Source organism: Vicia villosa, linkage group LG2, assembly GCF_029867415.1.
Source record: "Vicia villosa cultivar HV-30 ecotype Madison, WI linkage group LG2, Vvil1.0, whole genome shotgun sequence".
NCBI lineage: Eukaryota > Viridiplantae > Streptophyta > Magnoliopsida > Fabales > Fabaceae > Vicia > Vicia villosa.
Window position 1 is genome coordinate 69,420,676 of NC_081181.1, and position 26,141 is coordinate 69,446,816.

The following is a 26,141-nucleotide window of genomic DNA, read 5'->3' on the forward strand; positions in this document are numbered from 1 at the left end:
ATACTACTAGCTTTCTCACTTCTTCCTCTTCTCTTATAGTTTTCATGTTTCTTGGTAAGAAGGAGAAATTCTTCAAACCAAAGAAAACTACTTGAAAAAAATAAGAGTTTCTAGTTACAAAGTTTCTTGAAAGAGAGTGGTGAAGAAGAAATTCTTCATACCTTGGTGGAGAGTTCCAACTTGAAGTCCATCTTCAAGTCTCCCTAATATCCAAAGAGGTGGTGTCATCTTCATCAAAGGATCCTACAACAACAAGCAAAGTTGTTAGGAAAATTGTTAGTAACAATTCAAGGTTGTTAGTAACAATAAAGAATTCAAGGTGTACCTCAACAATAAACCGGCGAACACCTCCTCGCCGTAGGTAAGTTGTATTCATCCTCATGCTCAATATTATTGTTTAAATCATTCTTGCAAATATGTTATTATTGTGCATAGCTGGAAATTGAGAACATAGATATTGAGTTATTGTTGCTGTAAGTAAAAGCAAAGTTCAGCAATAGCAACAATTCACAACAGCAGTAACAACAACAACAATCAATTCAAAAATTCAGCAGCTGTAACAACATCAATTCATAGAAAATTTCAGAATTCACAGCAACCATTTGCAAAGCAAAATTCAGAAGTGCAACAGTTTGAAGCACAGCAGCAATAACGGTTCGCGGTTAATTCAAACAACAACAATTTTCCAGAAGCAGTAGCGATCAGAAGCACATACCTTCAACAATAATACGGCGAAAATCTCCTCGCCGTAGGTAAGTCATCTCCACTCTCAGTCTCAATATTGTTGTTGCTTTGAACTTTGGCTTTCCTGTAACATAAAAATCACCAGAAACACATATAGCTTGAATTATTATTGCTGTAAGTAAAAGGAAAAATTCAGCAACAATAACAGTAGCAACATGAACAAGCTACGGTTCTACATCACTCAAGAACAACAATTCAAAACTGAATTCTAAACAACACCGACACAACAACCATCAACTCAAAAATTCAGCAAACAGGATCAATTGCTCAGAAGCAGAAGAAGCAAGCGCATACCTCAACATTAAAACCAGCGAACATCTCCTCGCTGCAGGTAAATCAATTCTGCTCTTGCTCTTAAATTTGTTGCTATGAACATAATTCACTGTTAGAACAAAGCTGCCAAGAAACAGAGAAAGCATATGTTATTGTTGTTGTTTCATAAAAACCGAATTTGTAGTTGTACCATAAAAAACGAAATTAAGAGAAACATACCTGGGTTTTTCTTCTGATTCTCCTTCCATGGCCGCCGGAAATACTCGAAGGTTGTTGTTGTTGTTTGTTCGGTGTGAGCAAAAGAACAAGAGAGAGGAACAACCGAGTTATTGTTGTTCATCACTGTGAGCTCGAGGGAGAGAGACCATGAACCGGGTGAGAATCGTTGTTGTTATTCACACAGAGGAAGAACGATCGAGAGAGAAGAGATTTTTTTTTCTCTGGTTTTGTTTTGTTGTGAGAAGGAACGAGAAAGAGAGAAGGAGGCGCTGCCTCTCTTCACGCTTTAGGGTTCTCAAACCCAACCCAGCATTTGTGATATGAGTGGGGCGGATCCGGGTCACACTGACCCGACCCGGTCCGGCCCAGCAACCTTCTTTTTTAATTTTTCAGCTTAAGTCATTTGGGCTGCACCCCCAATTTATTTTTCAACACCACTGGCCCAATTACTTAGTTTTTTTTTACTAACTATTTCTTTTAATTTTCTTTAGAAAAATAGTTTGCATAAAAAGGAATTAGTATTTTATTTAATATAGGATTTAATTTTCTTTTCTAATCCTTATTAAAAAAAATCCCAAAAATATTTTAGATGCATATTTAATTTTATGTTTTCTAATTATTTTCTTCCTTCATGAAAAAATCACAAAAAAGATATATTTTCTTAGATTAATTTTGTTTGAATTTGATATTTTCATATAACTTTGTGTAGTTAATCATTTAAATGTTGTTTGATTACTGTTGCACATATTACTTGAATTTTCTCACTTCATCCAAGACTTCGAGATTATTTCTCTGTTGTCTTTTGGATTTGTCTGTTTTGTTTGGTCTTCCATTTGCTGTAGGAGTCCTTAAACAATTACAGGAAGGTCATAGAATGCTGTAAGCTGTGAGCTTATCCGACGTTCTATTCTGCTGGTGTGGATGCTTAATATCTGTTGAGATCCTATTTTATTCCAAGCACATCACTTGAAGATCACGGTAACACCTCAAACTCAGAAATTCAATTTTCTCATTCTTCGAGGTAAGCCTAAAACTCAATCAACTGTTTTCACAACAGTAATCAATTCACTTTCAAATCTTGCAACTCATTGTTTTTCAAAACAGTGGGGCCTCTCGAATATTAGAGAGTGTAAGTCCGATTTCTTTTCTTTTTGTACAGTTTTCGAAACAATAAAACTTCTTAACAAAATCTTTTCAAAACAGTTTTTCAAATCATTTTCAAAACAACAAAACTCCAAAGAAACAAAATTTTTCAATATACCATGGGCCTCCACGTAGGTATAAGTCCCAAGCCCCTTTTGTACATACCCATTCCTGTACATGAAATTAGGTATTTCATTGTACACACACATTTTTGTACATATCTCAATCTGTTTTTTTTAACTTTGAATAACAAATCAAAAATGAAGGTTTTCTTTAAATCTTCCCAAAAAATACCATGGGCCTCCATGTAGGTATAAGTCCCAAGCCCCTTTGTAAATACCTGTTTACATAGCTTTGAATAAACTCAAGTGGACTTCTCCCCGAGTATAAGTCCCGAGCCCCCGTGTATACAAATGGATCATGCTTACAGGTATATTTCCTTCATAAACTCCATTATATACACACACCTTGTCATATATAATTGTTCATACCTGTTCATATTTGTTCATGTACTTGTTCATATTTGTTTGTACTTGTTCATACTTGTGATTGTGTTATATATGCTTGTTCAACTTAGTACAACACTAGGTTCCCCATAGCCTCCTATTGGGCTTCGTGCAAAGAATCTCCCTAGTTTAGGTTAGGACATAGAGTATGGTTTCCCGGTGAAATCGCTCTAAGAGCTCAAACCAACTATACCATGCCTCCCCTTGGGCTTTGTACAAACGAGTGACCCTCCCATAGCCTCCTCTTGGGCTTACAATGCAAGGACCCTGGATTGTCCCTCCCATAGCCTCCTCTTGGGCTTACAATGCAAGGACCCTCGGATAGCCTCCTCTTGGGCTTCGTACAAGGACCCACGGGCTTCTTATAAGCATCCCCAATATCCAAATCAAATACCCTAGGAGATTAGACATTTTTCATCTCTATGATAGGAGTATCTCTTCTATATCATCACAAACAATCAATCAATCAAACTTTTTTGCCACAAGGCTGGCTAATCAATCAAACCTTTTTGCCACCATACTGGCTGATTAATCAAAGTTTTTGTCACAAGGGTGACTTCATTGAAACTTTTGCCACAAGGCTGGCTGATTAATCAAAACTTTTTGTCACAAGGCTGACTTCATTGAAAGTTTTTGCCACAAGGCTGGCTAAAAACATCTTTATCATTCTAAGCACCATAAGTGGCATGGCCCAGGGCTTATAATGAAAAGATTTTCAAACAAAATCAAACAGATGTATGTGATGATATAGATTAGATACATCGAACATTTAGATGACATTTGTCTCTTTTCCTTTGCTTCCACTAGCATAAGTGGGAACTACGATTGCTCTGACTTTCTCAACATCCCTTTGAGAATACGTAGGCACAAGGTCGTATCCTTGGCGAGCAAAACTTCTCTCTCAAACCACTCAAACCTTAGCACCCGTAGACCCCGAGCAACAGATGCTCTGATTCCCTCTAGGGGATATGTATGCAGAGGATCGCGATGATCTTTGCGAGCATAATCAAACAAACACCTTAGGTCCCACCTCTTTCTCACAAGAACCTCCACCATAACAAGAATGGAATAAACAAAACAAAGAAACCTATAGAGTACTATAGATACGTTGGGTGCTAATACCTTCCCTTCGTATAACCAACCCTCTTACCCAAGATCTCCCCCACCTTTTAGGTTATTGCAGCTTTTTTCCTTTTCCTCTTTTGGAAACAATAAAAAGTTTGGTCCGTACAAAAGAAAAATCATTTTTTGAGCACTCGAGCCCAAAGAAGGCATCAGGTGTCTCATTTAGAAAAACAACGATTTTTCCCCGCGACAGAAAAATGGCGACTCCACTGGGGACACATCTTTTTATTGTTTCCAAAGAAAGGGTTATTTCTATTTGTTTTGTTTTTATTTTGTTCTTGTTTGGTTCTTTGGTTCTGTTACTTGTGTGGTTCTGTTACAAGTGATACATTATGGACAAATCCTAACCCGGATTAAGTACACATAAGAATTAGGTGGAGGGTATAGTCATGTGCAGGCGCACGTGAGAATCCTTCCGCTCAGTGGAGGTTCCTTGTTTGTAATATATGTTTAGCAAGTTTAGTTGCGAAGACATTATTGCTTTCATTGAACTGTAGAAGCTGAGTTGGCTGTAGAACCCCAACCCATCCTGGCCTTATTAGGTTGTGGTGCAGAAACTATTCAGGTGAAGACTTGGATTAGTTGTCATGCGGAGAACCACACTCAGACGAGTTTTTCTTGAGAATATTGCTGGCTCATGAGTTTAATTGTGGAAAGCCGGTAATATCCGAAAGAAAGATGTAGACTCTGACGTATCAGTAGAACATGCTTTGCAGGTGATTAACTAGAACTATCCCATGTTTGGTTCTCTGACCTCATGCTCGTGACGCTGGACCTTTGAACCTGTGTCTACCATGTTTGTGTTACCATGTTTGTGTTGCCATGTTTACAGTACCATGTTTGTGTTACCATGTTCGCTTTACCATGTTTGAATATGTGGCATCCATGCATCCATGCATTCATACATCCATAAAAAATAAAAAAAATCTTTTTCCATAAAAGCATGATTTTTTCCAAACAATTAGAGAATTTTCTTTGCAAACATTATAGGATTAGGTTATGGAGTGGGTAAAAAGGCATACCAAGAGGTACGGTTTCAAAGAGCCTAATGTGGAAAGACTGAAAGAGTTAGCGTCTTTTGTACAAGATCCTTCTGATTTTAGGAAAAGCCATGGAAAGCTTTTGCCTATCTTGAACACTCATGTTGATGAAGGACTTCTCAAAACTCTGGTTCAGTTTTATGATCCCGTCTACCGGTGTTTTACCTTTCCAGACTATCAGTTGGTACCAACCTTGGAGGAATATGCCAATCTTTTGGGTATTCCTGTGTCTGACAAAATACCTTTCAATGGTTTGGAAGCCATTCCTAAGTCACCAGTCATTGCAACAGGTACCCACTTGAAGAAATCTGAAATAGAGAGTAATTGGACTACCAAAGGAAACCTTCCAGGTTTGCCTTCACAGTTTCTAATAAAGAGAGCCTTTGATTTCATTGAGACTGGTAGCATGATAGCTTTTGAAGCTGTACTAGCCTTGCTCATCTATGGGTTGGTTCTGTTTCCCAATATCGACGACTTTGTTGATATCAATGCCATAAAGGTCTTTTTGAATGGAAATCCCGTTCCGACTCTGCTTGGTGACATGTATTTCTCTGTCCATCATAGGAATCACCAAGGTGGTGGAATTATTGTATGTTGTGCACCTCTGTTGTTTAAATGGATTGTTTCACACTTACCTAAGTCTCCCATTTTCACGGAAAACCGAGAAGGTTTACGTTGGTCTCAAAGACTTATGTCTCTTACTAATAATGATATTCAGTGGTATACCTTGGCTCGCTGCGGTACAGAAACCATCGAAAGTTGTGGAGAATTCGCCAACGTACCCCTCATTGGTACACAAGGAGGAATTAACTACAATCCGGTCCTAGCCCGACGACAACTCGGGTATGCAAATTCAACTAAACCCATTGGCCCTACAGTGGAAAGCTACTTCTATCAGGAAGGAAATGATCCTCAAGGGTTGAAAACAAAAATGGTGAAAGCCTGGTACGACATCCGATGGAAAGAAAAAGGTGAGATAAGGAACTGTATCGCTACGAACGCCTACATCTGTTGGGTAAAGAAAAGGGCAAAGGAGTTTCAAATGCCTTATGATTATGAAAAACCCATGTTCCCTGTGGTACCTCAACGACCCAACATTCCCGCTATGGAGGAATACCAAGACACTTTGACCAAGATGAGGATAGAAAAAGACGCTTGGGAAGAAAAGTTTCGAAGAACTGATGTGGAAAATAGAAAGTTGAAGAAACAAGTGAAAGAACACGAAGAAACTCTTTACCGTCAAGATGGATGGCTCATGAGCAAAGATGAGAAGATCCGTCGGAAAGATGCCGCAATCAGAAGATACATCAAAGAAAGCAAGAAAAAGCTTGAAGGCTCAACAAGCAACGCTCCGATACCTGGCAATTGGAAGAATGTGGTTGACAAGCTGAGAGCTGAAAAGGCCGAGTTGAAAGCTTACTATGGGAAAGAAATCATGAAGCTCAAGCTGCACAATGCATTTGGTTCTTCGTCTGATGAAGATGCTTAGGATTGTTTAGCTTTTTATTTATCATTTGCTTTTGTAAGGAGCTACGCTCCAATGTTGTAACATTTCCCATTATTACAAAAAACAAAAAAAAAAGAATGAATAAAAGATTTGTTTGTGTTCAAATGTTTGCAAGGAAATAATCTCAAAAATAATTGGAAAAATCATAAATTTCTTTTTGCATACATCATTCTGCATATCAAGTCTGTTGTATAGAGTCTCATCTTTTGGATCTTTCTCCATTAGATCGTCAAGCTGTCGCGTCTCAAAGTTTCTCGACCGCGCTCGCAATCAGATCACAGATACAATACTCGTTCAAGCAGAAGAAGAGTAATGGAACACTCTGAACAAGAGAATATTGAGCTTCGTGGTACAGTGACCACCCTTCAGGAAAAATTGGAAAGTCTCACTACTCTGGTTGACTCTTTAATGGCCGCACAGAATCAGCCGCCACCACCCAACAGTCAAGCAGCGGTAACATCTGAAGTCACTACTCCAGTTTCTACAGTTGCATTCTGTAGCAACCTGCCCTAAAAATAAAGACTTTTAGAGTCGCCACCTATTCTGAAGGGCGAATAGGAAACCCTGCGCAGTTTAGAGATCGGGGTAAGTTATTATAATCAGGTCGAGGGAAGGTGTTAGGCACCCTCAACCCTTTCCTATTGGCTTTGAATCTAAGGTAAAGGTTTATGGCTAAAATATTGAGGTTTAACAGCTAAAGAATTGAATAGGGGAAAATTGAGTTTTTAGGGAGGGGGAGACTCGCCTTGTTACCAAGTGCCTACGTACCTCCTTATAGAGGATCAGAGTCAACGTAGTTCGGGCACATGGCTGTACGCCTTAGAGTTTGATTAGATATGATTTGGGTTTGTTTTGAAATTGTTTTGAAATACGAAGTTCGAAGGTATTTTGAATTACCTTATCGTAGTTTGAACATCGTAATGTTTGAAGGGATAAAAATCCGTAGTAACGTGGTTTAGTGTTTTTGACTGTTTGGGCGTACAACCCTGGTTTGATATGTCACCGTTAGTTGCGATGACCAATAGATTTGATCAGTATAGCTAACGGATTAAAGGGCATTGCTGGTTACTCAGATCGATAGATTGATCGTCGCGGGCAGCAAATTAATTGTGTTTTAAATTAAACATTTTTTATCTCTCGTCTAATGTGACTAATAGATTTAGTCGGGTCGAGGAGAGAATTAATGTTAATGTTTTATTATTTTTATCTCTCGTCTAATGCGACTAATAGTTTTAGTCGGGTCGAGGAGAGAATTAGATTGAATGTTACTGTTTCACCAAATGAGCAATGGGATCGGGCAAACCCTAATGCATATAACCTTTCTAGGGTTTTTTTGTGATTTAATAATTAAGGTTAGATTAAAATGAATTAAATCGAGTGATCGAAATAATCGGGGAAATAAATCCTAAAACCCAATATAATCCTGACCCTAATCCTAATTTTATTATTTAATGTAATTTTAAAATTAAATCATATAAAAAATAGGCTTAAATGCACTTTTGGTCCCCCTATTTTGACATTTTTAACTTTTTAGTCCCCAAACTAAAAAAGCCAACTATTAGGTCCCTCATTTTCTAATATCGTGGAATTTTTATGGTCCCTTGCCATTTGTCAATTATTTTAATGACATGGCACCCCAAAAATTGACCAGTCCCTTGCCACATCATTATATTTATTTTTAATTTGTATTTTAATATTTTATTTTTCAGAATCATTTAAATTGAAATAATGATTTTAATAATAACATTAAAATTGATTTTTAATATACCCAGCAAGTGAAAAGAGCTTTTTTGAATAAGCACTTATTTAAGCTAAAACCCCAACATAGGTATTTAGCCCTAAATTAGGTTTTGCTTCCATTGTTATTCTGTACTTAATGATAAATAAGGTTTTGCTTTCCTTTTGTCTTGATGCGCATCAACGACGACGATTAACAGTGGTTGCACGACAATAACATCAGCGGCGATTAATGGTGGTTGCACGACAGCAACAACAACGAGATGAACAGTGGTTGTACAACGGCAAACAACAACGACGAACAGTGGCTGCAAGACAGTAACAATGGTGGTTGAAGACAAAGATGAGATCTGGAAGAAAAAACCCTCAAATTAACTTGGATTTGAAGAGCACTCTCATATACCTTAGCTTCTTCTCTTTGTTTTGGAGAAGAAATCACGCATTCGCACATGCCTAACCCTGTTTTCTGTTTTTTCAAATCCAAGTTTCACTCTTTCTACAAACTCTTATCAAGATCCTTTCTTTCTTCAAGATTCAATGTTCTTTGCCTCTTCCTCCAACTGGGTTCCCCCCAATTTCTCCTCACTATTGGTAGATTGAATTCCAATTGAGATTTTTATTTGCAGAAAAATTATTGATTTTGTCACATCATTTGGTAGTTTGAAGGGTTAGGATATTCATAGGTTTTGGTAATTTTTGTTGTTGAAACTTGGTGGGCTGTTTGTGTAATCTGTTGGATTGCAATGTCTGGGTGACTAAAGGGGAAGTTATTTTCATATGTTCCTGTAGTGGAGGACACTAGGGTTCATGTTTGAGAGTAAATTTGCAGGAAAGATTAAGATTTGGCATTTTCACTTGCTATGGGTATATTAAAAATCAATTTTAATGTTATTATTAAAATCATTATTTCAATTTAAATGATTATGAAAAATGAAATATTAAAATACAAATTAAAAATAAATATTCAATTAATTTTAATGATGTGGCAAGGGACTGGTCAATTTTTGGGGTGCCATGTCATTAAAATAACTGACAAATGGCAAGGGACCATAAAAATTTCACGATATTAGAAAATGAGGGACCTAATAGTTGGCTTTTTTAGTTTAGGGACTAAAAAGTTAAAAATGTCAAAATAGGGGGACCAAAAGTGCATTTAAGCCTAAAAAATATTAAGTTTTAATTATTAACTAATATAAATAATATATAAAATAAAGATAATAAAACCTGGGCAGGATTCTGTGTGGCATCCTTGGAAAGTCTATGATGGACTTACATATTAGTGTGCATTGGATCTGATACAGGTTCGATCAGACGGTGGCGGATTGAGAGTGTACGGTAGGAGCTTGTAGGCTTGTTGCACCGAATCTGTGAATGAGAATTGTCAATGAAAATAGAAGAAAAATAACGTCCTCAGTGAGGATCGATCCCAGGTCACTGGAGATAAATAACACACGCTTTTGCCATTTGAACCAGTTGCTTTTGTTGTCAATTTCATAACCATAAACGTAAATAAACAAATTCGAACGGAATGAAAAACAAAATAAAAAAACCAGCGCCTGTTTGCTCTTCTTCTTCGTGCGTATTTTTTCAGCAAGGGAACAAAACCTTAGGCAACGGTTTCTTCCCATGGCTATTGACCTGCAGATCTGAATCTAACAAAATACAATCAATAAATATATTTCAGAGGCATAGATCGACTGTAAATCATCATCCGAACGCAATGGTATAAATCTTAGGGTCCAATTTTTCCTGTATCAAATAACCCCAATTGAAAGCTCTTGAACCCTGTTAATGGTGGAACGCTCAACCTGCAGCAAAAACTCAATTAAATTATATAGCTCGCATCAGAACATCATCACCAACACGAATATATCGTCAAATTGCATCAACAATACGCGTATACACGAAATCGGGATTCAAATTTTTTTGCCTTCTTAGCGTGAGCCGCTTCACGTTTTTTCACAGCTTTTTTCTTCTTTTCTTTTTTTCGGCCCCCCTCTCATTAGGACTTCTCTCCCGTATATAACAGAATAATTAGGTTATCCTTTGAGCCCAAAATTCATTCAATCCAAGATCGAGATTTTGATTGAAAATCCACATCTAAGTTTTCCAATTTGGTTCTAATTCCATCCTTCCATGAATCGTGAACAAACTCTTGTTTTTTGGTTTTTTATTTTTTTATTTTTTTTATTTTAACAAAATAATAATAATAACTAATAGTAATTAACACTAATATAATAATAATACTCCTAATAGTATAATAGTTAGTATAATAGTTAGTAAAAAAATTACAAAAATAATAATTCCAATAATAAATGATAAAAATTAAATGGTAAATTGAATAAAATGAGCAAATATAAAAATAAATTATGATGTTTACAAATCCCAAAAAATAAGATAGATGGGCCAAACGTTTGGACCCAAGATACCTGTTAATTTCACCTCATTTTAAGTCAGAGTATTTTATAAGAGGGTGGGTTTGACAATAGGAGTGTCAAACCCCATGACTCTTAATTTTGCCCTGATGATTTAAAAGACGTGGATTTGATCGGGCAAATTTTGGGGTATGACAGCTGCCCCTTTTCAATCTTCTTAAACCTGAAGAGTCAGATAGGCACGTCTGCCTATCGTGATCTAAAGGTAGAAGATGATTGGACACTGAAAATGCCCCGAAATTTGCGTTTGTTGGGAAGAAGTTATGTGGGAGATGGGCTTAAAGATGCCATCCAGGGTAAATACCCCTCTTTTTTTAGAGTGCGAAGCATATTCTTTCGAAAGAACCACTTGCTTTGATTGTAGCACGGCCTAAAAAGGCAACCTGAAATTTATGCAATGTTATGATGCATGCGATGTATGATGCAGTAAGCCTCTCAAAATAAATGAGAGCGATGTATGTATGTGCATTATGTATGAATGAAGTATGTAAGTTGAAATGATGCATGATTGTTAATCGAAGTGTGTTAGTAATTCTGAAAAGAAAGAAGACACCTTTGACTGTTATTGAAGTTTTGAAGAAGATCACTGCCGAGGGACTAACGTGATAAACTCAATTGAGGAATCGTTTGAAAAATCTTGTATGCCTGGAAAAGCTCCTAGAAAGGATGGAATACGTCTTGAAGAAGACTTCCTGGAAAGGTTCCTGAAAAGGAATAGCGAGGACCTTCTGTTGGTTGTGTAATTGGCTTGCTATGGTCAGCAGGCTTCCGCAGTTTGTGAACCCCTACTTACTATAGTTCTAGTAAGTTTCCGTAGTTTGTGAACCCCCACTTACTATAGTTCTAGTAAGTTTCCGTAGTTTGTGAACCCCCACTTACTGTAGTTCTAGTAAGTTTTCGTAGTTTGTGAACCCCCACTTACTATAGTTCTAGTAAGTTTCCGTAGCTTGTGGACCCCAATAGGATTGCTTGCTATAATTCTAGCAAGTTCACCTGCACTGACAGGGTTATCTGCGAGTGTTATCGCAGAATTTACCTGTACCACCAATAGGGTTATTCGCGAGTGTTGTCGCGAAATTTACCTATGTCACCAGGGTTATCTGCGGGTGTTATCGCAGAATTTACCTGTACCACCAATAGGGTTATCCGCGAGTGTTATCGCGAAATTTACCTATGTTATCAGGGTTATCTGCGAGTGTTATCGCAGAATTTACCTGTACCACCAATAGGGTTATCCGCGAGTGTTGTCGCGAAATTTACCTATGTCACCAGGGTTATCTGCGAGTGCTATCGCAGAATTTACCTGTGCCACCAATAGGGTTATCCGCGAGTGTTATCGCGAAATTTACCTATACCATTTTAGGCTAATTTGCTATGCTCATAGCCATTTCGCCTGCACCAAAGGAATTACTTGCCAGGGTTCTGACAAGTGTACCTGCATAAGAGTGATCGCCTGCTATAGTTCTAGCGAACTTACCTGCATGAAAAAGATTCACCTGTTTTGGGGACCCACGACTATAGGGTCGGAGAAAATACACCTTTCATAACACGAGGGTTGGAGACTAGGCTTTTGTAGTGTGATTTGGATTTTGATGTAATAGTCAGACGGGAACTGACTACCAGACGGGAACTGGATTTAATGATTTTCCAGGACGAGAATTGGACTTTGAACTGGTTTGGATTGCCAATAAAAATTGGGCTTTTGTGATATGTACATGCTAATGCTAATGCGTATGCATGTATGCTAATGCTGATGCGATCCCATGGTTTTATCTCCTCAAACCCATTGAACTTGTTTATTCCATGCTTGCACTTATACCCTGACTATGCTTATGTTGGCTTTGCAATGTTTATGTATGCTTATGCTTATGCGTATGTTTGGTTGACGTAATGAGTGGAACGAAGTAATGTCTTCTGTAAGATTACCTGAAAATGTCTTTTTGGAATGGAAGTGAATGTTTGTCTTAAAGAAGACTATCTGAAATGATTTATCGAAATGGTAGCAATTTGTCTTAGAGAAGACCACCTGTAAAGGCTCTTAGAGTAGATAGAAATTTTTCTTAAAGAAGATCACCTGAAAAGGTTGAAAGATGCCTAAAAGAAGACTACCTGAAGAGGTTCCTGAGAGGGATGACGAATTGTTTTTTTGAAAGAGATTACCAGAAAAGGTACTTAGGACAAGAATGTCTCGAAGAAGACTACCTGAAAAGGTGCTTAGAAGAAGAATGTCTTGAAGAAGACTACCTCAAAAGGTACTTAGCAAAAGAATGTCTTGAAGAAGACTACCTCAAAAGGTTTTTGGAAACGACGATGATTGTCTTAGAGAAGACTACCTAGAAAGGTTTTTTAGAAAAGAATGTCTTGAAGAAGACTACCTGAAAAGGTACTTAGAAAAAGGGAATGTCTTGAAAAAGACTGCCTGAAAAGGAACTTTAGAGAAAGGAATGTCTTGAAGAAGACTACCTAAAGAGGTTCTTGGAAATGGTGATAATTCATCTTGAATAAGACCGTTTGAGGAGGCTCCTAGAAAGGACCGTGAGATTTGTCTTAAAGAAGACCACATAAACAGTTACGGTGTAATGTATCAACCAATGTATGTAATGCATGATTTGTATGTATTTGTATGATGCTCCAATGATAGGTCGTTGATAACCAAAGCGTATATATCTCGCCGAGGTTGGATGGTTGTTGGATGCTAGCGCGATTCCCCAATACCTGCTTTTAGACTTTGAAGATTGTAGTTAGGAGAAAGATTTGATCGAAGTCGTAAAGTGCGAGAACACCCTTTCTTTTTGTTGTGCGTCTTGCCCCAGTTTGATTTTTTTTAGGAATACTCCACGCCTTTAAACTTTGGAGGTTCTCCACACTTTTATCCTTTGAATTGTTTGCCTTATGGATTTGATATCCAATGCCCCAGTGTTCAGTGGAGAAAGATGCTTATGAAGGAAGTGCCCCAGGGAATAGCCTTGTCATATGCTTCGACGTTTAGATTGAAGGATGTGCCCCTGATCTCCAGGTTATGGAAGGTTATCCATAGTGTTCTATCCTTTGAATTTGAATTCTTCCCATGTCTGACATGCCCCTGTTTGTTATTGCTTCGAGATGTGCACCCAAGTCGATTGAACCTTAGAAAGAATGCCCCATAGTAAATAGGATGTTTGATCGCATGCCCCTGTGATCTTTGAAATTTTTGCCCCTGTTTAGGAGAACCCTCTAGATGTGGTTCCCCCGACTCCAGGTGTAACACCCCTCTAATACCCCACGGCAATTAACAAAATTAAATCAGAGTAAACATGCAAAGGGTGTCACAATTCAAAAATAAAAGAAAACACACGTTCGACATATGTCATGCATTCACTGAAACATCTGAAATTATAACTCATAGATAAAAATCATGTTTACACAGCGGAATCAAATCATCAAGTCAACATTACATCGTTAATGTATCAGACTTCAAATAAAATAAACAATAGAGTTATAATTCGAAATTCAAAACATCGCGTCCCCAGTGTTACATCTATCAGAGCATGACACCGACACTATACCAAATAAACTGACTCATGAGCTAATCCTCACCGAGCCAAAAGCCGCTACTCGCCAATCTGAAATCATCAAAGTAAGGGTGAGTCTCATTCACAATTAACAAATGTTATCGAATCATAAACAATAACACATCATAGTCACATTATTCATCCAATTTCGTTATACTCAGATTGTCAGGAAGTACTCATCAACACACAACACAAATAGAATACATTACCAAGAGGCAACACCATAATTCATCCAAACAAATCATAACCATTACACAATCATCACATATTATAACATTGGACAATCTTCCATTCATGTTATAATAACACAAGTAACCTAATGCAAATGCAACTATATGCATGTGGTACCAAAATCTGGGATAACCCAACTCACCGATCCACCATCGTCAAGGATACGGCAACACCCACTCACTAATTCCACACAATGGGAATTAGCTACCACTGATCCACCATCGTCAAGGATCAGCCACATAATGATTATGAATGCATGTATCAACCATAACATGCTTATCACCCACATAAATCAACCAAATGTCATAATCATCAACCACCACAATAATCAATAGCCATACACAGTTATGCTATTTCTCAACCACAATAAAATACATATTTTACATCAACAATATATGTATAACAAACACCAATTACACCCACCACATCATAACAGGTAAATCATTCATTATACAGTGCAACAACGATAACACCCCTCACAATCGTGTACCAAGTACAACAAAGCAACTCATCAACGACAGAGTATTTACCTCATCATTCCTCAAAACACATGATAACCATATTTACCATGAACAACACCCATTTTCACAATTAACAGAAGCAACCACATTATCACAACATACATCATTGCACATATTCAATTATATATGCACACAACAACCATTGCACCTCATCAGCTATGCAAAACCAGAATAAACCACATTTGAAGAAAATGATACTTTTTAAAATAAAATCAAGTTGTTATTGTTTTATTCGTTTCATATGGTAGAACATTCAATTTAAGGAACAACGTCCAAAACGGCGTCTAAAACGGACTTACGGTTTGAAAGTTACACATCTTTAACTTTTTACAAGAAAACAGTTATCGCTACAGCACGCGGCGCAACCAAAGTTCGCGGCGCGACCTGAAGCACACAAACACGTTCGCGGCCCAACCTATGCACGCGGCGCAATGCGAGAAAACAAGTACGCCTTCGCGGCGCGCACCTACCTTCGCGGCGCGAACTGGCAAAAGCCAGAGATTTCACATCGATTGACAGCATTACGGGATTCATCCCAAAATCCCCAAAACCAAACCAAGTTATGTTATGAACCTCAAATACCACCATATCAGCCACATACATGTTATAACACAAATATAACACCCAAGGAGGATCATTCAATCATCATAACAGTCATATAATCATACAATTCATCACATCATACAATTCCCATCAAAATCATCCCAAAACCCCAATCCATCATACAACCAATTGACACAAACAATGCATCTAAATCAGTCCTATTATCTATAATACGATAAAAGATATTAACCGGAAGAGTCCCCCCTTACCTTAGCCAAGGATCTTGATTAGCCCTCTTCCTCTTCTGTTCCTCTTTCACGTATCAGCACTTCTACTCTTCTGCTCCTCTTCCACATCTATTTTCCTTTTTTCCTCAATTCCTTATTTTTATGAAAATAGATTTAATTTAGTAAAAGGCCTACTAATATAGCACCCCCTCTTTACTAACACCACACTTGGCCCAATAGCTCATCTCATAATTCTTTCTAAATAATTCCACCAAAATACAGAATAATTCCAAATAATAATTTAATTTCCGATTAAATTAAAATTAGAAAATATGGGGTGTTACAACTCTCCCCCACTAAAAGAGTTTTCGTCCTCGAAAACATACCTCAAGTAACCAGCTCGTATAAGAGTCCTTCACTTGACTCTCGAGCTCCTAATCAACATTACCATCAGTCAATCCTCAAAAATCCATCTGACATAACCAACAGGAAACATGTTTCATACATTCAAATCCCAGTTCTTACGTTGCATTTGACTATCCAAAAATATACCACTCGCTATATCTCCGAAAGGTTAACAATAATAGAACATTGAGGTACAACCTAAACAATATGCTCAACAACCGAGTAATACAATTGCACAATTTATAGTATGATCACACTTGATCAACAATACAATAATGGATCCCTTCTACCGAACATACCAACCTTAGACAAGCTTTTCCATCTGAGCGATAAGGTAATACTTACACTTTTCACCAACCGCTTCCTTCAAGAAACTCAATACTCATATTCCTATACCATTGAATTCCAATTATCTGACTCCTCTTAAATCACACCAGTAATTATCCAACACGTTACATTCCGCTTTTTCCGCACTACTCTGACTACTCATCACAATCATCTATACCAAATAGATTTCTGAGTTTTACCCGATTCCGACTCTCTTTACTCATTCGTTTCAAGAATCATTCTTTATCATTCATGGTACCAATTTACCACTCGGTAATACTTACTCGTACTCAAAAACAGATTCCTGAGTTACTACATCTATTAAAACATTCCAACCATCAGAACGAGTATACACACAAGTAATTATAGTCACACTCATTAGCATCAATATACTGTCGTTTACAAAATAGCTCAAACTGAGTCACGCTCTCTACTAAGAATCAAATCAACTTCGTCCTTCATAAAGTATAATTCCTCATTATATTTGGAATCTACAATACCACCTTAACAACGAAACAAAATTATTATAGCATCATATAGTATCAACTCGTCATCTTAACTTTGCCAAATACATACTTGCTAACCACGTACAACCATAATAACACATTGGTCGTCTCAACAATTATTCGAAAGGTTTATAATTCTCCGACACGACATCCTTACATCCACTGGATTCTAAATCCAACATATAGATCAAGACATATTCTCTATGTAGGCTTCCGACATATTAATTCCTTACTTCCCGCGAGTAGTACTCATAACACTACTCCACATCACACTTTCGCTGCGCGACTCTGATTACCCATCTTAAGTCACCGTCAATTTCGTTGCACTCTTCCATATTCATCTCTTCATAAGTTCACACAACATAGTGAGTGATTATTCTCAAGGCTTAGTATTCATCACATCTTAAACCATTAAGGAAACAAAACAAGTTCATCCCATCTATATGATTTCCGTCTACTACCAACAAGAGATTAAGGGTGATCAAGTCCTCAATTTGTCAATAGATAGCCGACAACCATATTTAAGCATAAACTGTCATTACTACATAATAGTGTCCCTTTCCGAGTTTGCACCCAAACTCATTAACATCGTCATAGTTCAATAATCCACTACGGTGTCCTTCTTCTAGAATATTCTTCCGAAGCTCAAAACATCAGTTACACAAATCCAATCACTCAACCTCATTATATTATTCCCGTCGATTCTGAATTCACCGCCTTTACCTTGGTAATTCCAAGTCAGCCTATCGATCAACTCAACATCATCTTTCTGACCTTCTCTAATCTCGTTAAGAATACCACTAGTCATCTTCTAGCATACTCAATCTAACACTATTAGGATCACCTTCACATACCAACTCAAGTCTCTAAATTGTCCAATTAAATTCAACTCATTCACCATTAGCACCGACATTTTTAAAGACTTCCGACGCAACACAGTAACACAACATTCATAACTCGTGGTTTTAATCCAAATTCTATTACATCCTTCACGTCCAATTATCATCCCACTCGGAATCTCAACAAAGTCTCCCTCACGTCAACAATGTTAGAAATTCCCTACAATCCTTCTTTTATACTTATCGTTACCTTGCCATCACAAATACGATTCAAAGGGTTCTAAAGTTTGTTCCATCTTTGATACTAATTCAATCTTTACTAAAATCCATCGGCACTCAAATCATCTTTATTATCGAGCATCTCACCCACTTATTCATCAACATCACGTTCTGCTCAACTTCGTTTCGAATAATCACGGTAGTAGGCATTCCTATTCAACAAGTTCTACGCATTCCTTAACCGGATTCAGACTATCTCCTCATAGGATTACCTCTACTGTACTTATAACTCTCCCATAATGTAGAACATAATTTCACCTGTTCATAGGTTCAAACGGCACGTTAATCCGACACTCGGAGCTCAAGATATGAATTTTCCAATCATTGCCTGAAAAATGCAACACTGACATCATGCAGTGACACTCTATACGATATATCCAAAACTTCTCAATTGGTAAATTCAATTCTTAAAATTACTCCTCAACAAACCTTCTAATTATTCCTTCAATCCCTTCAACACTGACACTGACATCCCGTGCAGTACCAATAAACAAGTCTAGTTATAAGAACAAGAGTAACCGTAACTTCGCCTCTTACCAACGTCATCCTGTCACAATTAATTATCTTACAGCTGTTGCAACCATTTTTATAACAAAGTTCATCTCATTAGCTTTCCGAAACTTCAAACGGAACTCAATTCGGGTGTCCAGAACTCCAGTTATGAATTTTCGAAGTTCCGCAGCTATTCAGCAATTTTCCTGCGTTTTGCTTACGAAAATCTCTCTCCAAAACTCATTCTCTTCAACTCTATCACATTCCAAACAGCCCCTTATCATATCTCTTTACTTCCAAACATCATTATAACTTGAGCAACACTTCCCATCGCCGAAGCGCAATTTCTGGAACATTACTACATCAATCCTCTTCGCAAACTTGCAGCTGAACCTCTTCTGAGTCGTAAGGCTACTCAACTGACAGCTTCGCAGCACACCAGCAGAGCTGACACATTGCAACTTTCCAATTTCCTTCTCTTACAATAACTGTCAATTACCTCTAATCATCTTCCTTCAAGATGTTCCAACTCAATTCCCAGTGAAGTCTTAATTCCAAGTCACCTTCAATTCGGAAAACAACAAACTCCGACAACGCTCGCACTGTTGCCAACAACAGCCTACTGAATCAATCTTCTTGCAACTGAAACATAACCGAGAAGCGAAGCTTCTCCCCCACTTGTTTCAATCCAACACCTGCAACAAACAACTAAGTACCGACAGTGATTCACTCACATGTCGCGTACCAAGGAATAAAATGCCGACAATATACAACTGTCGCGCAACTCAACTGACTCAACAATTGGCTGGACGGACCGACCTGCTCTGATACCACTATTGTAACACCCCTCTAATACCCCACGGCAATTAACAAAATTAAATCAGAGTAAACATGCAAAGGGTGTCACAATTCAAAAATAAAAGAAAACACACGTTCGGCATATGTCATGCATTCACTGAAACATCTGAAATTATAACTCATAGATAAAAATCATGTTTACACAGCGGAATAAAATCATCAAGTCAACATTACATCGTTAATGTATCATACTTCAAATAAAATAAACAATAGAGTTATAATTCGAAATTCAAAACATCGCGTCCCCAGTGTTACATCTATCAGAGCATGACACCGACACTATACCAAATAAACTGACTCATGAGCTAATCCTCACCGAGCCAAAAGCCGCTACTCGCCAATCTGAAATCATCAAAGTAATGGTGAGTCTCATTCACAATTAACAAATGTTATCGAATCATAAACAATAACACATCATAGTCACATTATTCATCCAATTTCGTTATACTCAGATTGTCAGGAAGTACTCATCAACACACAACACAAATAGAATACATTACCAAGAGGCAACACCATAATTCATCCAAACAAATCATAACCATTACACAATCATCACATATTATAACATTGGACAATCTTCCATTCATGTTATAATAACACAAGTAACCTAATGCAAATGCAACTATATGCATGTGGTACCAAAATCTGGGATAACCCAACTCACCGATCCACCATCGTCAAGGATACGGCAACACCCACTCACTAATTCCACACAATGGGAATTAGCTACCACTGATCCACCATCGTCAAGGATCAGCCACATAATGATTATGAATGCATGTATCAACCATAACATGCTTATCACCCACATAAATCAACCAAATGTCATAATCATCAACCACCACAATAATCAATAGCCATACACAGTTATGCTATTTCTCAACCACAATAAAATACATATTTTACATCAACAATATATGTATAACAAACACCAATTACACCCACCACATCATAACAGGTAAATCATTCATTATACAGTGCAACAACGATAACACCCCTCACAATCGTGTACCAAGTACAACAAAGCAACTCATCAACGACAGAGTATTTACCTCATCATTCCTCAAAACACATGATAACCATATTTACCATGAACAACACCCATTTTCACAATTAACAGAAGCAACCACATTATCACAACATACATCATTGCACATATTCAATTATATATGCACACAACAACCATTGCACCTCATCAGCTATGCAAAACCAGAATAAACCACATTTGAAGAAAATGATACTTTTTAAAATAAAATCAAGTTGTTATTGTTTTATTCGTTTCATATGGTAGAACATTCAATTTAAGGAACAACGTCCAAAACGGCGTCTAAAACAGACTTACGGTTTGAAAGTTACACATCTTTAACTTTTTACAAGAAAACAGTTATCGCTACAGCACGCGGCGCAACCAAAGTTCGCGGCGCGACCTGAAGCACACAAACACGTTCGCGGCGCCAACCTATGCACGCGGCACGATGCGAGAAAACAAGTACGCCTTCGCGGCGCGCACCTACCTTCGCGGCGCGAACTGGCAAAAGCCAGAGATTTCACATCGATTGACAGCATTACGGGATTCATCCCAAAATCCCCAAAACCAAACCAAGTTATGTTATGAACCTCAAATACCACCATATCAGCCACATACATGTTATAACACAAATATAACACCCAAGGAGGATCATTCAATCATCATAACAGTCATATAATCATACAATTCATCACATCATACAATTCCCATCAAAATCATCCCAAAACCCCAATCCATCATACAACCAATTGACACAAACAATGCATCTAAATCAGTCCTATTATCTATAATACGATAAAAGATATTAACCGGAAGAGTCCCCCCTTACCTTAGCCAAGGATCTTGATTAGCCATCTTCCTCTTCTGTTCCTCTTTCACGTATCAGCACTTCTACTCTTCTGCTCCTCTTCCACATCTATTTTCCTTTTTTCCTCAATTCCTTATTTTTATGAAAATAGATTTAATTTAGTAAAAGGCCTACTAATATAGCACCCCCTCTTTACTAACACCACACTTGGCCCAATAGCTCATCTCATAATTCTTTCTAAATAATTCCACCAAAATACAGAATAATTCCAAATAATAATTTAATTTCCGATTAAATTAAAATTAGAAAATATGAGGTGTTACACCAGGGTCTTTATTAGAAATGATCACCTTTGATTACCCCATTTCGAGATCTCCTCGATGCTAAGTGTATGTTCGTAGATGGCGTTGTACCCTTTTGAGAAGTAGCTCCAATGGAATGCGTATTCAAGTTTTGAAATCGAAGTCCGTTATGAATTAGGACTGGATGGTTATAAGTGAATGCTTGAAGAAACGTAGTGATTAGAAGTAGTTTTAACAAACTTTTAGGAGTCAGTATAACAAATCCTGCTTAATATGCTTTCATGGTTAACCTTGCCTCAATTAGGACTTTTGAATGTTGTAACTTGGCCTGGTTCATGGTTTTAAGAAACAATGGATATAAGGCTCAAAATTTATTTATCCCACCCCTTTCTCCTTGATGTTCTCCAGATCCTAAAAATTCGCCTAATCCAATGGATGTGCTTTGTTTGCCAGAGAATCGTTTCAATTTTGATGTTGAGCAGAAGCCTTTAGTAAAGACCCAAGCTTTGATGAGAAATGTTGTAAAGATCCAAGAGTTTATGAGAAGCTTCGATGATGTGGCAGTCACAAGATTATCTTTTGTATATCGCCTTTGTATCCCTTATTTTTGCATGAACCAATTCTTTCGAATTTGATCCATCGGGATGCCCTGATTTTTGCCTAAGTCATTTTTTCTTTCTTTTATGAAGTTTTCCGTTTTGACTTAGCGGGCGTTTTTCTTTTGAAAGCTCCTTTTGAAATGTGATCCTTGGATATTGAATGTTGTGACTGTTATGTTGACTTTGATTTGTAAGCTTCACCTTTGATGCTTCCTCGATCTTGAGTGATGTAATGAGGAAGAAGATTGTTGTGAATGTTATTGTTATCACTTCCTCATTCTTGGATGATTACGAGGAAGAAGATGTGCTTGAACCTTTGCTTTGCTGGATCCTTTGCTTGGATTGACTGATTCTCTTGACAACCAAAGTACGCCATTGAATTAATCGAAATCTACCCTGCCCCTGGTTAAAATCAAGGTCTATTTGAAAAGTAGAAACAAACTCCAACTCCTGGCTCGAGGGGGTGACGAGGGATTAACATCCTTATATCTCCACTGTTTGGGAATTGGAGCAATGCCTGTACATCCTCGGCTCGGTCTTACCTCGAAAGCATATGTTTAGCTGGACTTAGTTATTTGTATTCGTCATTCTCCCTCAAGTTTGTTAATAATCCTAATTTTGAAATTGAAAATAGAATAGAAGTATGCGAGTGGAAAGTCATAGTAGTAAGCGAATGAAGCGACTCCAAAACCTGCATGGTCATCCCATTAGAATTGCTAATCCGAAGGTACAACTTTTATTCTGAGTGACACTTAGCGATCGTAGGGGTTGAAATTCTGGCATGATAAACACCTATTAGTCCTAGGGACAATCTCCTTTGTAAATCCATTGATCTTGCTTTCCTCCTTAACTCTTTAGACTTGTAGAAGTAAGGGCAACCTCGAATTTTCCTTGGGCACGTCAAACCTGTCGGGAATAAATTATAAGCGGTAGGTTTTCGTCGTATCGGAACTTCATGAGTTTCCTTTGACTGAACCTCTTTTGCTTTTCCTAAGGATAGTATCACACCATTCGTAACCTCCAGCGTTTGTAGATTGATAGAGAGAATCTATGACCCTTTTTGACCCTTGATGGGGAGTTAACATATGTCGCTTTTCCCCATAGGCATCTTTGTTCAGGGTATTGCCCCAGTTGGACTGACCCTTGCCCCCAGGTTATCGTAGAGCGTCCTCGAAAGTTTGATATGTTCTAGATGAACCCCTTTATGACTAGATACATCTTGAGTGTGTGAATACAAGATTACACTCAAAGATGTTTTTGATTCATGGCAAACTCAAATAAGCATTCAAACAACAAGACGGAAGCAGAAAACTTAAAGAAAAGCAAGCATTGATCTCTCATAGGTCAACCCATTATGTTTATATGTTTATAGGTTGCCTCAACACAAGCAAAACAAGAAGAATGCAGAAAAACAGCAGTTAGGTCGACCTACCATCAACCCAGGTCGACCTAAAATGGAGAAAAATTCATATATCCCTGCTAGGTCGACTCACACATCATTTAGGTCGACCTAAATTGATGAATTCTACATACCAGCCTGTTAGGTCGACCTACACATCAACTAGGTCGACCTAATCTGTGAAAATGTCCCCAGAATGCATCAGAAGAGGATTCTGGTCGACCTACTCCTTCAACAGGTCGACCTAACTGGGAGCAAAATTCTGCAAGCTCTGTTAGGTCGACCTAAGCACTACAAGTGGTCGACCTAACTGATCAAGAAAGTTCAAAAATCAGTTTTTCTTGGTTCTAACTGTTATGCAATCATATATATTGTGCAAGGGTAATTATTCAAGAACCCCAACGACTGAAAGATACACAAACGCTTCTCATCTTCGTTCTTCATCATCTCCAACACAATTACACATAATCATTCTTGCGTTGCGGGTTAGTGATGAGTTCGATAACGTCCATGGAACGGAATTGAAGATTCCTAGTGGGTGAAGGTTTGTGGGGTTTGTTGGTGAATAAAATTTGCGGGTTTTGTCCTCCACGACGGGTGGTTCTTGGGGGTTTTTATCAAGAGGCGTTCATTGAGGATTCGGCTGAGTGTAACGATTGAGGAACGGGGAGTTCAAGGAATCAAGACACTGCAGAAGGGAATCAAAGTGAAGCTCTTGGATAACCTTGATCTGGCTCAAGATTAAGGGGGAAGAAGATTCAAAGGATCGACATAATTGGTTTATCGTTTATCGCTTTGTTATCTTCTTTGTATATACTACTTTCAACATTAATGAAAGATTACCCAATTTCAATTTGGAATTGGGGGCAGACGTAGTCGTAGCGAGGACGATCGACGAACTGCCTAAACAAATATCGTGTTCTTGTCGCTTTTACTTTCTCTTTTACTTTCTGTTCATAATTGGTTATAAGTGCAAAATTGATCAACGATTCAAGTGTTAAAATTGTGAATTAAAGTTCTGCACAAACATCACAATTCACCACAACTTGAATCACTATCAATTTGAACGTATCACCAAGTGTTTGTGTTTTTGCTTAATCCAATCTTACTGCATTGCAAATCAAAGTTGTCAATCTAGAAGTCAATTGGTTTTCAGTTGTTAAACGTATTGGTTAGCCATCATATTACTTCACCATCAATTCCACTTACTTTTTGGTTTTGAAACACATACGACCTTTGCAATAGCGGTCCGGAATAGACGCAAGTCGATTCAGAACCGCTTTCGCTCGAGTTAGTAGAAAAATCCGTAAAAACTTAGAGAGATCTATTCACCCCCCCTCTAGATCTTTAGGCCAGCGTCTAAGAAGTGGCATCAAGAGCTCTGGTTTATTCCGTGCTACGTGAAACACTTATTGGAAAGATGGCTTCCGGACCTAAAGGGGCTCATAATAGAGCTCCAGTTTTCAACGGAGAAAACTACGGCTATTGGAAGGATTGTATGTGTGTCCATATCAATGCAATTGATAGGAACATCTGGACAGCTATTGTCAATGGTCCATTTCAGATCACCATGACAAATGCAGCTGGTGCAGTTGTTCCAAAACCAGAAGATACTTGGAATGCTGAAGATGAAAAGAAATATGCATACGATTGGAAAGCGAGAAACATTCTAATCTCAGCTCTAGGAGTTGATGAATACTATCGCGTTTCCCATTGTAGATCAGCTAAAGCTATGTGGGACACATTGCAAGTTGCCCACGAGGGAACGGATGATGTCAAACTAGCTAGGATCAATACGTTAACTCAAGAGTTCGAACTTTTCCACATGGAAGATGGTGAAACCATCGAAAGCATGCAGAAAAGATTCGTTCACCTGAAAAATCGATTAAATTCTCTTGATAGACCTGTTTCCAATGCAGTTGCTACTAACAAAATCTTAAGGTGTTTGAACAAGGAATGGCAGCCCAAAGTTACAGCAATTAAGGAAGCAAATGATCTCAACACTTTAGACATTACCACTCTCTTTGGTAAACTAGAGGAACATGAACAGCATCTTAAATGCCTTGACATGCATGAGAAGAGGACAAAGAAAGAAAAGAACATGGAGAAAGAGGTAGAGAAGAAGTCAATAGCTCTAAAAGCTTCGAGCTCCAAGACCTCAAAACGAGAGCCAAAGGATAGTGACACAAGTGATGACGAAGACTCCGATGATGAGGAAATGGGACTGTTTGTGCGAAGATACAACAAATATCTAAAGAAAAATGGAGCAAAACATTCCGACAAAGGATTGATCAACTATAGAAAGCAATCAAACATGTTCAAACAAGATGACGACAACAAAGGAAAGATCAAAGGTCTTTGCTTCAATTGTGGGAAAGCCGGTCACTACAAACCGGATTGTCCATACCTTAAGAAAGAAAAGGAGAAGAACCAAAGCAAAGGTCATAACAAATCTAAAAGAGCTTACATAGCATGGGAAAGTGATTCATCTAGTGAAA

At 37.9% G+C, this 26,141-nt stretch overlaps 1 protein-coding gene across 2 annotated transcripts; it reads left to right on the plus strand.

Annotated features, from left to right (window-relative positions):
* Nucleotides 1–24,523, plus strand: LOC131651246 (uncharacterized). Of its 2 annotated transcripts, none has more exons than XM_058920917.1 (2): nt 1–361; nt 577–24,523. In XM_058920917.1, the coding sequence occupies exon 2, from the start codon at nt 5,010–5,012 to the stop codon at nt 6,537–6,539; it is 1,530 nt and encodes a 509-aa protein (XP_058776900.1). In that variant the 5' UTR covers nt 1–361; nt 577–5,009; the 3' UTR covers nt 6,540–24,523. The 2 variants fall into 2 exon arrangements, with proteins under 2 accessions (XP_058776900.1, XP_058776901.1); XM_058920918.1 differs by having other exon boundaries at nt 587–24,523.
* Nucleotides 24,524–26,141: the final 1,618 nt, after the last annotated feature.

Bases quoted from the DNA above. Each gene is read 5' to 3' on its own strand.
- LOC131651246 (XM_058920917.1), top strand. From the start codon at position 5,010: ATGGAGTGGGTAAAAAGGCATACCAAGAGGTACGGTTTCAAAGAGCCT.